The following is a 14,069-nucleotide window of genomic DNA, read 5'->3' as shown; positions in this document are numbered from 1 at the left end:
CACGATTCAACATGTAAGATTATAAGTCAATTTCTACCCCTCTTCCTATTACCTTAAAATTATCCTCGAGTATGAGTCCTAGCAGTGAAAAAGAGAGGATGAAGATGTCTCGAGTACCGTATGCATCAGCAGTGGGAGTGGTTAGTCGATACATGGCGAATCCAGACAAAGAGCATTGAAATACAGTAAAGAGGATCTTGAGATATATCAAAGGGACCTCAAATGTTGCATTATATTACGGAGGATCAAATTTACTTATCAATGGGTATGTTAATTCTGACTATGCAAAAGATTTGGATAAAAACAAATATACTACAGGATATGTGTTCAAAGTTACTGGTGAAGCTGTAAGCTGGGTTTCAAAATTGCAGTTAGTTGTAGCTACATCCATAACAGAGGCAGAATATGTAGCAACTACACAAGCCAATAAAGAAGCAATTTGATTGAAGATGCTATTGGAGGAGCTTGGGCACAATCAAGAGTATATCTCTCTGTTTTGTGACAGTCAAAGCGCCTTACATTTAGCAAGAAATCCAACATTTCATTCAAGGACAAAGTACATATGAGTTCAGTACCATTTCATTCGTGAAAAGGTGGAAGAAGGGACGATAGATATGCAGAAGATTCATACCAAAGACAACATAGCAAATTTCATGACAAGGCGATCAATGTTGATAAATTTACTTGGTGTTGATCCTCTTGTGGCATGTCAGAAATGTAAGCAACATGAAGGTACAAAGTAGAAAGAATAGTGTGAAGATATGATTGTTCCAATCAAATCTTCAAGTGAGAGATTATTGAAAAGTCAAGTGACAAATGGCCAACTTTGCTGCAAACTTTCGGTGCAACAAGTTGGCAACCGAAATTGTTGAAAAATGACATGGTAAAATCTCTCAATTAGTCCCTGTACTTTAGGGTATTTGCAAGATTAGTCTTTAAGCTTCAACTATAAATACCCTAACCCATTCATCTTTAAAATCATCCCAAATCATTCTAGCTTTTTCCCAATAATAGAGAATTTAGAGAGTTTTCTTGAGAATTATTTTCTTTTTTTTATCAAGAGAGAATTGTTATTGTTTTCTTCTTGTTAGATCGAGAGAAGTTGTAATTCCTATTTTCTCATAGTGAATTTCTTCTATCTTTGCCCGTTGTTTTTACCCCATATTATTTAGGGGTTTTCCACATAAAATTTGTGTCTTCTTTATATTCATTTTTATTTTATCAAATTATCAGTTGCGATTTTTCTCTATCCGATATATGTATTTCACAACACAAAATGATCAGGAACTGTAAAATTCTTTTCAAGTTATTGTTTTACATATTTAGTTGATAATGATTCTTTAATATTTTCTAATACAATTTCTTTTTTTGATGCTTTTCTTTGCAAGTATTTAAAGTGTTGTTTTATTAAACAAATTAATTTGTTTGATTAATAGGTTAATTACGGCTTAATTTAAAAATATATATATTATTTGTTTAGGTATTTTAAATATCAATTTTTCATCCCAACTTCAAAATATTTCCTTTATAATATTTAAAAGATAGTAACATTTCCTTTTAAATACCTACTTAATATTGGATTGTTTAATAAAATAAAAGATATAAAAGTAATTTCTTGTTTTGATAAATCTGAGATATATAAGAATAATTCAATATCTGTTAAAAGGAACAAAGAGAGGGCTTTATTAGTTAAAAAAACCCAAAAAATTTAATTTTTTGGAACAATATTCCAAACCAAATTTGTTAGAAAAAAACCCGAACTGCACACGTAGATCTACCTCGAGTCCTAAGAAAAGTAAGTAAAGGCCTCGCGTTATACAAAGCGCGAGGTTTATCCAACGTGGATACACTTTTCAAATAATGCAATTTAATATTTCAATTAATGACATCGCGTTACGCAAAACGAAAGGTTCCAGAGATATTAACAAATTATCGTGTATCTCGCGTTATACAAAACGCGAGATGTCTCTTCAGGTCAGGAATCTCAGTTAAAAAAGTGTTTTACAGAGCATGAGCTCCTTGCCTATATAATGTATCCTCTTCTAGTGGCATTCTAAATTATAATGCAGAGTCTCTACTTATAATCAACTTCTCTTATGGAGGCACGATTTGACACGAAACTTTTAGATCTTTATGCTAATATCAGTGTTGTAAGTTATGCCACTCGAAGAAGGTGATTTTTATAAGGATTTCACCCTTTGAAATTTATGGGTAAATCTTTCACATTTCTTTCGTCAAACATGACTTTCTCGAGAAACTTCTTGTTTCATCAAAACCGCCTTTCACATGGACATGGTGGGTTTTCACTTAATAATGCCTTAAAAGACATCCTCTTTTAGAGGCGTCCTCAAACTGACCATTAATCAGACAAAAAAGTAATTGGAGGGTGTCTGATTCACTTTTCATCAAACTCATCGGTTTTTTAACTTTCTTCAAAACGTGTAATTTGTCCTTATCTAGAAACTTACCGTTTCTCAAAAGACATCATCTTTTGGTAGTATCGTTTCTCAATGGGATTAAGTTTGAGGTATATTATTTGTTTTCTCAAAAGAATATTACTCATTGTTTAGATTTTTGATTAAACATTCAAACGCTATCAAATATTAGAAAACTCCAAAACTCACAAAATGATGAATTTTATGAGTTAAAAAAATCTAAAATTTAAAATTGATAAATGATAATAAGACGAATTTATTAATATTTAAGGTGACAAAAAAATGAAGAATGTCAATTTTAAATAGCAGCTAAAATTAGGTGAAAAGATTATAATTTTAATGAAAAAAATGTTAAGATGAAATAAATAATATAATTTTTAACTTCTACATAACTATTAAAAGTGTCAACCTTCTGAACTCCAACCCGAGAATGCATGAACCGACCATTATAAGGTGTATACGAAACATCCTTGGTTACCATTGGGATGTTAAGGTTTCACACATCAACAGAGAAGCCAACACAGTTGCTGATGGCCTCGCCCACACAGGTACTAATGGAATTCTGAGACTCACCATCTTTCAACAACCACCGAGTGAAATTCAAACCCTTCTCAACGCCGAAGCTGCTGCTATGAATAATAATCCACTGCTAGTGTAGTGGTTTTCTTTGTAACCAACAAAAAGTGTTACGTCTTTGTATCGTCTAGAATTCAACTGTCCAATATTTTAATTAAATTCAAAATAAATGTTCAATATTTATTTTGAAACATTTTAAAGCTTAGTGCTACAATTATTATAAAATCTAAAGTTTATTGACTGACACTGTAGTTTACCCTAATAATGAATGCTACAGAAGGAATCACGACGTCGTATTTGGTATTGGTTTCTCAAATTTATGCGCTTTCCAACTCTGAAGCTACCATAGGTTACCATTTTCTCACAGCCAGAAGAGGTTTCAATTATAGAGGGAAGGGAAGAGAAGAGGAGAGAGCTCTCTATTGAAATGGCGGCGGTGAGAAGAGCCCTGCTAAAGCACGTGAGGGTGAACGCTACGCCCCTGCCCCTGCCCCTGCTCCTGCTCCGTTACCCCAAAACTACCCCTAACGTGATCTTTAATATTACCTTCAACGCCATACGCCGTTTCTCCGACGAGGTCATGGGTTCTTTCCTCGATAAGTCCGAGGTTACGGATCGCGTTGTCTCCGTCGTCAAAAACTTTCAGAAAGTTGATCCTTCCAAGGTCTTTACTTTTTTACTTCACTCTTTTTCTTTTCCCTTTTTTACCCTTGAATTCTTTTGGGTGTAGATTATTTGTGTATCATATGGTTTGGGAAAAATTGAACACCACGTTTGTAAACTAAATTAAATAAACTACAACATTAGAGTATTTATAGTTCGCTTTTAAGTATTGCCACACTCTTCTCTTAAAAAAATGGATAGTGATTTAATTCTGTATGTGATACTGGAAAATTTTATTTTTCTAGCTTTAGTTAAATAAATGCCTTCAAATTTATATCTTTAAGAGGGGAAATCAATATGAACTTTCTGAATTGATAAACCTGTACATAAGAAATTGTGGGAAATTTGTGTTTGGTGTTTGGTCTATCATATGATTTCTGATCCATTTGATGTTGATCTCCGTGGCTAGTAATAAATTTGGCGTGCTTGAATGAACCATATACAATCAGGTAGGTTTTCAATTTCTTTCTGAAGTGCAGGAATAGGAAATAGGTTCTTTGTAGGCTGGAGCTGCTTTTTGTTGTGGGTTTGACATCAAATTGAAATAGTAAATTATCTGTGGCTGCATTGTTGGTTTAAGTTTTTGTAATATTAATGTTGTCAGGCTCGTGATTGACATACAAACAACAATGACTTCTATAAATATTGGATCAACTTAGTTGCTAGTTATAGTTTTACGAGTGTGTGATTTTAGATGTACTTGGAAAGAAGCTTTTTTAACATGCAAGTGGATCACTGTCTGTTGAGTGTTCTGCTACTTGGAAAGATACTTGTAGACAGAGAGGTGTAGCCAATTGGGAATTTAAAAGTTTATTGACAAGTAACACCTTACAAAAAATACTTGTCCAAGTTGGTGACACGGGAAATTCAAAAGAATTAAGTCAAGTTTTTAAATGAAAACATTGTTTCGTTTGTATCTCTTTTATCTTTACAAATCTAGATTATTATTGAATAATTAATTAATTAATAAATGAATATTAATATTAGAAACCGATAACTCCTTCTCTTGTCTACAGGTTTTTCTGTTATGATTTCTTCTAGTTGCATATGTATCTTCTTATTTCCCTTCCTTTTTGTTGCCTTGTATACATGGCACATGTGTCTTGACCATGTCAGGACAATGTTTTTCCTTCTCTACTGTGTCCCAGCATATTCTTACATATTTCAGCGTGTCGGCAGCGTACAAGGGGATTTCCCTGTGTCAGTCTTCATAGCATTTTCAATTTTGCTGATGTGTCTTTCTGTGAGGAAACTGTGAAAGACCACACAAAACTCTTGCTTTGTCATCCTAAGTGTTTTCCTTTTCCCTCATTTCCTTTGCTCAATATGTTTTGAAATGATAAAAAGTATCATTTATTAAGTTACTATGAGTGCAATTTCTGGTAAGTTCTGTCCTATTTACAAAGACTCGAGTGTGAGTGTTAGGCGGTACGGGTATGAATTTCTTCCATGTGTTATAATATATTTGAAGGATTCTTGGATTGTCCTTTTGTGGTATCAATGTCTGGATATGCTGAGGAATGAATATTCTTGGGTAGTTGTTACATTCTGTTTGGTTTTTCCCATGTTGCAGGTTACCCCAAATGCCCATTTTCAAAAAGATCTCGGGTTAGATAGTTTGGACACTGTGGAAGTTGTGATGGCCCTTGAAGAAGAATTTGGGTTCGAGATACCTGATAATGAGGCAGACAAGATCAGCACAATCAATCAGGCTGTCGAGTTCATTGCTTCTCACCCTCAGGCAAAGTAGATGAGAAAATTATGATATTTTGCTCTTTCTTATTCTTTATTTTCACTTTGTTCACCTGAGACATGGAAGTTGAAACTGCATTGGATAATTCTCTAATCACATGGCATGAACACATGCTTTTTGTATCCGCCTGATTGGTGTTTATGATATTTACCGCTTTGGATGCTGCTGGTCCAAGTCATAAAAATGTAACATTTTGGTGTGAAGTGACGTTTCGTCTGTTTGCCTCGACAGTATTTCATTTTGAAGTAATAAATTTAGATATTTGGGCTACAGTTTCATCCTTTGTCATCGCTTGATTTCTTTCAGGACTATAGTTGCATATGTCATTGCTTGAGATTAAAGTTTTTAAATTAAGAATAATGTTTTCTTTTTGGTAAAGATGATAAATACAATACAATATATGTTCAAGGATAACTCTCAATTTTTTGATATTGAACGCTCACAATCCTTGGTATCTATGGTACTCAAACTTAGGTCTTCAAGAATAGCAACAATTCCTTTATCACGAAAGCTATTTGGTTCGTGCATATAAAATATTTTTAAAATTCATATATATATATATATATATGTGAACGGTTTACATTTAATATTTAATATGTTAAAAATATTCGTATTAAACTTTGTTAATATTATATTCTTTTAATATTTTAGATCTAAATTTCATATTATAGTTTTACACATGCTTATAATTTGATAAATATACTTTAAATATGTTTATTGTCAAATTAGAAGTAATCCTTTTATTAAAAAGAAAATTCATGTAGAATTGTTTCGAAACTGTAGTACTCTCTTTCTTTCTTTTTTCTTTACAATTTGTATCAATTTTTTTTCTTTAATTTTGTTTAGCCGATGGCGGCATCGATTTTGATAATGGTTACCGATCGTCGGTTGTCTTTTCTCTTTATTTTTTTAAATAATAATTTCGTCTTTGTGACATGTTTATCTCTTCCTTAATAGCACGTTTATCTTTGCCTTTGTGATATGTTTTTCTCTACTATTTGGTAGTTTTCGATTTTTTGTTATTGTTTTAGTTTATCTTTTTCTCAGGGTTGGATTTGATATCACAACGACTGATCAAGTTGACGCTTACTTGTTATCATGCTTATCTTCCATGCTTTGGACCCTTATATTGATTTGGATACGCGTTTTGTGCTCGTGGATAGTTTTCTCATGTTGTTGGACTCTAATTTGCAATTTGTCGGTGATCTTTCAGTATTTTCATCCCCTTTTGTAGTTCGTTTTCCGATGCAATCAAATTTTTTCATATATTTATTTTATTCGAGCATTGGTTAAATTTTTAACCTTTTACTTTTATGGTTCTTGTGTGATCTAGATGACTAGTTTTTGTGTCAAATTAGCCGGCCTCCTATAAAAAAAAGTAATCCCTTTATTTTGAAGTTGATTTGAACTAATGCTTAACACTAAATTAACTACTAGGCTGATGGAAGAATCTTTATTGATGCAGTGCTAAAAGTTTGAGGACTCCATTAGAACTTGTAGGGACCAACTTATAATCTGAGTGATACTTTAGGGATGTCTAGTGAAACTAAACCCCTTCCCCAGAAAACGCCAAAGAAGAAGATTGCGAAGTCCTATTCGGCACTGATTCCCTCACTTATGACTTATACTCGTCTCCTGAGCCACAAAAGTTCCCACTGGCCATTTCTCATAGACTTTGGGCTTTTAGAACGGAAAAGAAAGGTTTATTCAGAGTTTCCAGTAGAGAAGAGGAGGAAGAGTCTGAAATGGCGGCGGTAAGAGGAGCTTTGCTTGAGCACCTGAGGGTGAATGCAATGTCCTTGTCCCTTCTCCGTAACCCTAATCATACCCTTAACGGCCTTTTCGCTCTCACCTTCGGCGCCGGACGGCGCGGTTTCTCCGACGAGGTCATGGGCTCTTTCCTCGACAAATCTGAGGTCACCGATCGCGTCCTCTGCGTTGTCAAAAACTTCCAGAATGTTGATCCTTCCAAGGTCTTTTCCTTTTTACTTCACTCCTTTTCATTTCAACAGTTGTTGGTTAAATGAAATCAATTACCATATAACGGTATTGTTTTAGTTCTTTATTCATTTTTCATTTAACCAGTTGCTTTGATTAAGTATTATGAACCTGCATTTAAGAAATTTTGGGGAACTTTTGCTTGATCTATAATGTTGCTTAAGCACGAATAGGAAATATATCCTCTGTTAGATGGGCTGGACCGCTGGAGCTGGCTTTAATTGTGGATTTGATATCAAATTGAAATAGTTAATTAGCTTTGGCTGCATTTTCAATCTGAGTTTTTGTAATATTAGTATTGTTAACGAGGATGACTTGTATAAGCATTAGATCAATTTAAATGCTAGTTGTGGTCGTATAAGAAGTGTAACATAATAGTGGATCACTGTAAATTAGGTGACTGGCTGTTGGATGTTCTTCTACTTGTAAATATACTTGTTAATTTGGAAGAGGCCAACCCTTGTTTTAATGTTGTCCACCTTGCAACATAGTTGGGTTATTATGAGTTATAAAACTAATAAATCACTATAAGATTCTTGGCGACTTACTTCAGCGTATCTTCTGCCCGAAGAAGCATGGATATGAACACAAAATGTGAGTACGAGACTATGAGTCAACACAGACATGGTGAATTTTAAAATTATATATAATATTCAATGTAAATTTTATTCTTTTGTTTCATTAGGATATACATTTTTCACATATTTAAAGTTATTTTATAAATAACTAATTACCGAATCGATATTGAAATGAAAAACATTTCATTGACTAAATATTATTTATGTACTTTACAATATTTATTGTCTCTAATTTTTATTTAGTTTTATCTTATTATTAAATAATTAAATGAAGAAGTAGGAAAATGACATGCCACTCCCCTTTCAGCTTCCAACAACCTTCCCTGACCTCTCCTGCTCTCTCTTGTCCGTAATCTTCTGTTCTCAGTTCTTCGAATCCCGGCATCTCATTCCTTGGTCTACCATGATTTTCTGTTTTGATTTCTTCTAGTTCAATATGCATCTTCTTATTCCAACATCCTCTTTCTTATTGATTACATGGACAGGAAGAAGTAAGTGGTGTGATGGAGCCACTGTTTTTTGTTGTGCTCCATCAGAAGACAAATGTGTATTGACCGTGTCCTGTATATCGTATTATCCTTACATTTTTTGTGTTGGAAGCATGTCCGTATCAAACACCCTGTAACCCCCTCAGACCGATGCGGATAGTCCGATCCGATCTGGAGTGTCACATTAGAGCCACCGGAGCGACCCACTGTAAAAATAGCAGAAAATTTAAAAATTTTCTTAAAACATGTAAAATCATAAATGATTTATTATTATTCAGAAATAAAATAGGTTTTTCAAACTCAAATATAAAATAAAATACAATTCACATGCCCCCTAATCACATGTAGCATTCTCTGCAAGCAACGCCGGAAGAACTACCTTACTGATGTCGATAGTTGCACTGGTACAATTCTTTTAACCTGCAATGTTGAGTAATAGAGTGAGCTTCGGAAAGCTCAGTAATACAGAACTACCAGATGATGCTACATGACATGTAGATAAATGGAAAGCCATATAATTTCCTTATTGAATCATACGTATACTAGTTTACAGAATAATTTGGGGTTCCCTTAGAAGTTCATCGAGTAGAAGCCATGAATCTCAGTTCATAAGAAACCCTTCAAAGTATGACATTTTCAGGAGATCGAATAGGATGTCTAGTGTGTTCCAACAGTATAATAAATCATAATAGGTACACTTATCAAATGATAGTTCAGTAAATCTCATAAAATCATAATGAAATTTAACTTTTGAAAATCATAGTTTAAACTCTTTTCTTGTACACCATCAGTAATTTCCAAAACTATTTTCCATATAGCTTACTCTAAGCACACAGCAAAAAGAAAGCCAACCTAAGGATAAGCTTTATAGCTTGTATCCTTAAGCCCGTAAGTCCAAGTCCATATAGCTTACCCTAAGCACACAGCAAGGGAAGCCAACCTAATGTATCTTGGGGCCCCAAGAGTCACATTAGGCCCATTCTGTTTATTAGCTTGATCAGAGCTATACTATTGTAATTCAATCCAAAAGTTCAATTGCACCGTGACACAAATTCCATAAATCATCACATTAAATTGGTGCATCAATAAAACAGTATCCAAAGAACTCAGTGTACCTCATATTAAAACCAATAAAACAGTTCAGTAATAATTAGGGAACACACTAGAGAATCCAAGTATTTTCAGAGGCCATTGTAGTTATCATTTTGGATAACATGAAACTTATGAAATTTGATCGAATTCCAGGAACAATGTCCTATTGAGGAGAATCGATTACTAACCGATCTAGCCAGACATTTAAGGTTGATACATTAGAATCCCACTATATTTTCGTGTGCATTAGGAAAACGTTCAGGAACCTTTATACTTAACAATTCTAAATTCAGATTTACTGCGAGTGATTCCATTACCCAAACAATCAGAGGTATTCAAGAATATACTTTGAATTCATAGGATTTCAGCCCAATTGAACCAAATGAGATATTCATAATCTTTTCCTTCTGCGTTACTTGTTTTTTTTCAAACATGACCGAAGTGATTTTAGATGAAATATAGAATCGAAGATTCAAGTCATTTACAATCTACGACTATCGATCATATTATCAAACAACTCGAGTTACACAACTCTCAAACTGATGCATGTCAACAAGTCAATTCATTATCCTTCCAGTGTATTCACTCTTTAATACCATAATGCAGATCCATAGATCATCCCCATAATCATCACTGAATAAATCTTCCAACGGTCTTTATTTCATTTCCACGTTTCAACAATATCAGGAAATACTGACGTACTTGATCCATGGCTCATAACCTATAATGACAATTCATCATGTAAGTTCAACAGTGTTTCCAAACTCATCAAATCACCTATTTAATCCTCAGTCATTGATGTTACTTAGTTCGTTTGGTAAGCAAGTCTATCCCGATTACTTTAAAGTTTTCCAGAATAATTCAGACGTTTCTGAATTTCAAATACACGTTGTACTTCATTTCATTTCAATTTATTCATATAATAAAGTCATTCTGGTATTCGTGGTTGATTTGACTAACGAATACCCACTTATTAGTACTGTGTGCGCTCTAGAGTTGAGCTGAGCTAAGTACTTCCAAAATTATCATCGATCCAAATTTGAGAAGATGAACAAACATTCAAGTGATACTTATATCATTCAGGTAATGATATAGTACTAACGTTGGTTGATCACTTAAGTTGCGTTCCACAACTTTTACTGGTAGCACAACATCCATGTTTATTTGGATTTCTTAATTAATCCAAGACATTTACTTATTCTAGGTCATAAGGGCATTTGGTCATTTTGGTGCTCAACATTTTCTATTCATTTCAAAGCTTGAGTATATCCATTCATTCCTGAGCTTGGTGACATTCTTGAGTCATTTCCATTCCAGGGGTAATTTGGTCATTTTATAATTCTAGAATATTTCAATCATTTCCTTCCATCTGGTCTTATTATTTAATTCAATCTTATCATTTACTTCAGTCCTTTCGAACAATTATGTCAGCAGAATACCTCCGATAAATTACTCTTTAAGTATTTACTCCTTATTCGAATATTTTCGGGTCAAGTGTCTTCTCAGATTTTTAAACGGAATATTATAAATTTTTATGTACAAAGACAGGATCTTAACAATTAAATTCGTACTTAATCGAGTTAAGTACAAATCCTCAAAGTACTCTCTCATTCAGGGTCAATTCAGATTGTTTTATCTCTCAAGGGCATTTTCGTACTTTCTTAACTAGTTAATTTCAATATTAACTCTTAACGAAAATAATTATAATTTAGAGATCCTATGATCAATTGCTTTCCCGAACATTCTATTATCTTGAAATAATTCCTTAATAGAATTCTAATATCTTGCACAAACCATCTTGGTTTTAAAAACCGGTTATTCGTATTTCCTATACAAAACTAGCATTTCTTATGCACATAAGTAGATTTATCAAATCAATATGTCTTTTCAGATTTACTAATCAACTTCTAGGGACAATTCTTATCATTTTCCAACATAAGGGTAATTTCATAATTTTACCATATCGGAGTATTCTCATAATTTTTCATCCAAGTACCTTTAACATTTAACCCTTGATGATATAAATATAAGTTACAAATCCAGAGCTGATTTCTTTATCACCAATCACAAACTTGTAATTTAATTCTAACAATTATTAATCTCTTATCTTAGTTATTCGATCCGTATTCAGTTGCAGAATTTCTACCACATTCATATCAAGTGTATAAATTATTCAACTCCACAAAAGTGATCAACATTATCTTATTCATGCATTTACCGATATCAACATGTTCCATAAAGCATAAAGAGGTAGTAAAATATTACCTTGATTTTCCGTGCTATATTGGTCGACCATTTAAATTCTATTCGAACACCCTCGATATTTGATTCAACTTCCAATATTTTCCTCTCGATCTAGATCATCAAAATTACTAACTCGTATCCAAATAATTTTCCTTAACATAAAGATAACTTATTAGAATTGTAATAATAATTTGGAAACTCAATTAGTATAATCGAATATTTGTGGGGTTACTTTAAATAATTAATCATTAAAATTAGGGACTGAACCGAATTAATTTTCACTATTGGGCCATAAACAAAAACTAAAGGAAACTATGAGACAAGGCCAAGTTCTTACCAAACCTTGAGAATCCATGATGCGATTTTCCCCTTTATTTTTTTTAAGTCACCATCCACGTGATTTTCCTGTTAGAGTCATAACTTCATTTCCCCATATTTCAATTTCATTTATTAAGGCAAAGAGTAAATCCTCATTGAGCACTCCAAGAGATTCACGAACATGTTCACGTAAAACCCCTTTTAGCCACACTATCTTCTGCAACTTGCATCAGTTCCTTGTTATTTCTTCAAACGTTCATGAGTCCTATTCTTCTAGTATTCAGTTGTAATATACGAATCAATCATAACACCAACTACAAAAAGAAGATGCTTTACATAGTCTAATTTGAAGTAATTACCTCGCATTTCATGGATCCACCACAACACCTTAGGCAAAACACGATGAACGTTTTCTTTAAGAACAACATCCAGCCATTTCCCAGCAACAGCAGTGTTCAAAACAAACAGATCAGCTCTTAGAGCAGTATCTATAGTCGGTTTTTGCCTGGGTTTTCAATTTCTAGAAAAACTTGAAGAGTTACGGTTCTGTTATCTTCATGTCGAGACTGGTTGACGACGAGTTAAGCTTAGTTCTCAAACGAGTTTATCATCAAAACGACATGAAATCCTTCTCTCAAGTATGCAACCCAAGGCTGCGGGTGGAAGGTTTATCCCGATTATCCATTCGGGTTCTTGAGCTCGATCTCCTCCCCAGTTTCATGCCCAGATTCCCAAATCTTCTTTTCTTTGAAACCTAGATTTTTATCTCTGATCCCCATCTTGAATTCGTGGCCAAAACATGCTCCAGGCTCCAAGTTCTTAACCTTGATCTTAAGAAAACACTTGAAGAATTCGATGAAGTTGATGGGGTTTCTGGCTTGGCTTTCTAATCTCCCTTTTCTTATTTTTACAACCGGTCTATCTCTTAAAAATATCTTCCATTTGTGTGGTTTTCTAATTTACATATTATAAAAATAATAATTGTAGTGGTTGAACAACTCTTTCCACTTGGGGTTATTCATTTTCAATATTTTAAACCTAAGAAATCTAACCCCATATTGGGGTGTGACACACCCATACGTGTTGGCTCTTCATAGTCTTCTGCTTGATGTGTACTTTTTGAAGAACTTGGAAGATGCTCACAAAACTCTATGTTCCCAGTTTGTGTTTTCTTTTCCCTCATTTCTTTGCTCAATATATTTTGAGATGATGGCTTCTTTTGTTGTGTTATTATGAGTGCAACTTGTAGGAATCTCTTTTGGTCTATATTACACGAATTCAGGTGTAAGTGTTGGATATGATGAGTTTTTTTTCTTAGTTTTTTAATGTGCTTAGAGGGTTCTTGGAAGGTCATATCGTTATATCAATGTCTGGATATGCTCGAATATGGGTACTTCAAAAGAATGACGTCTAGTGTTGTAGGTTACGGCTGCATATAGAATCTTGTTATTTTAAGTGTTTCTACTATTTAGTTTTCTTTTTGAAGGTTACCCTGACTGCCCATTTTCAAAAAGACCTGGGGTTAGATAGTTTGGACACTGTGGAGGTTGTCATGGCCTTGGAAGAAGAATTTGGGTTTGAGATACCTGATAATGAGGCAGACAATATCAGCTCAATCAATCATGCTGTTGAGTTCATTGCTTCTCACCCTCAGGCAAAGTAGATGTGAAATTATGAAATTCAACTCTTCATTTGTTTTCACTTTGCTCTCGCGAGACATGAAACTGCACCGGGTAATTCCATGATCTCCTCGCCCAGACAAATGCTTCTGGACCTCCGGTACTGAGTGTTTGTATTGGGGAGGATTGTTTTTTTATATTTAATGCTTCAACGGTCCTGTTCCAATTCATAAATAACTTTTTAGTGAGAGGCTATTCTTTTATTTACCTTGACAGTGTTTCATTCTGAGTAATAAATTTATATC

The 14,069-nt window shown here is 33.7% G+C and overlaps 2 protein-coding genes across 2 annotated transcripts; both read left to right on the top strand.

Annotated features, from left to right (window-relative positions):
• Positions 1-3,410: 3,410 nt before the first annotated feature.
• LOC120172889 (acyl carrier protein 2, mitochondrial-like) lies at positions 3,411-5,699 on the top strand. The gene is made up of 2 exons (XM_039180229.1): positions 3,411-3,675; positions 5,248-5,699. Exons 1-2 carry the CDS (start codon positions 3,439-3,441, stop codon positions 5,422-5,424), a joined length of 414 nt encoding a protein of 137 aa, XP_039036160.1. The 5' UTR covers positions 3,411-3,438; the 3' UTR covers positions 5,425-5,699.
• Positions 5,700-7,166: 1,467 nt separating this feature from the next.
• Positions 7,167-13,856, top strand: LOC120172890 (acyl carrier protein 2, mitochondrial-like). The gene is made up of 2 exons (XM_039180230.1): positions 7,167-7,400; positions 13,632-13,856. The coding sequence occupies exons 1-2, from the start codon at positions 7,173-7,175 to the stop codon at positions 13,806-13,808; spliced, it is 405 nt and encodes a 134-aa protein (XP_039036161.1). The 5' UTR covers positions 7,167-7,172; the 3' UTR covers positions 13,809-13,856.
• Positions 13,857-14,069: the final 213 nt, after the last annotated feature.

This window comes from Hibiscus syriacus, unplaced genomic scaffold (genome assembly GCF_006381635.1).
Source record: "Hibiscus syriacus cultivar Baekdansim isolate YM2019G1 unplaced genomic scaffold, ASM638163v2 tig00111912_pilon, whole genome shotgun sequence".
Classification (NCBI taxonomy): domain Eukaryota; kingdom Viridiplantae; phylum Streptophyta; class Magnoliopsida; order Malvales; family Malvaceae; genus Hibiscus; species Hibiscus syriacus.
This window is presented reverse-complemented; position numbering and strand designations above follow the sequence as displayed.

Coding starts and splice junctions, on each gene's coding strand:
- LOC120172889 (XM_039180229.1), top strand. CDS start 3,439: ATGGCGGCGGTGAGAAGAGCCCTGCTAAAGCACGTGAGGGTGAACGCT. Junction 3,676..5,247: donor AGAAAGTTGATCCTTCCAAG/GTCTTTACTTTT, acceptor CCCATGTTGCAG/GTTACCCCAAATGCCCATTT.
- LOC120172890 (XM_039180230.1), top strand. CDS start 7,173: ATGGCGGCGGTAAGAGGAGCTTTGCTTGAGCACCTGAGGGTGAATGCA. Junction 7,401..13,631: donor AGAATGTTGATCCTTCCAAG/GTCTTTTCCTTT, acceptor TTCTTTTTGAAG/GTTACCCTGACTGCCCATTT.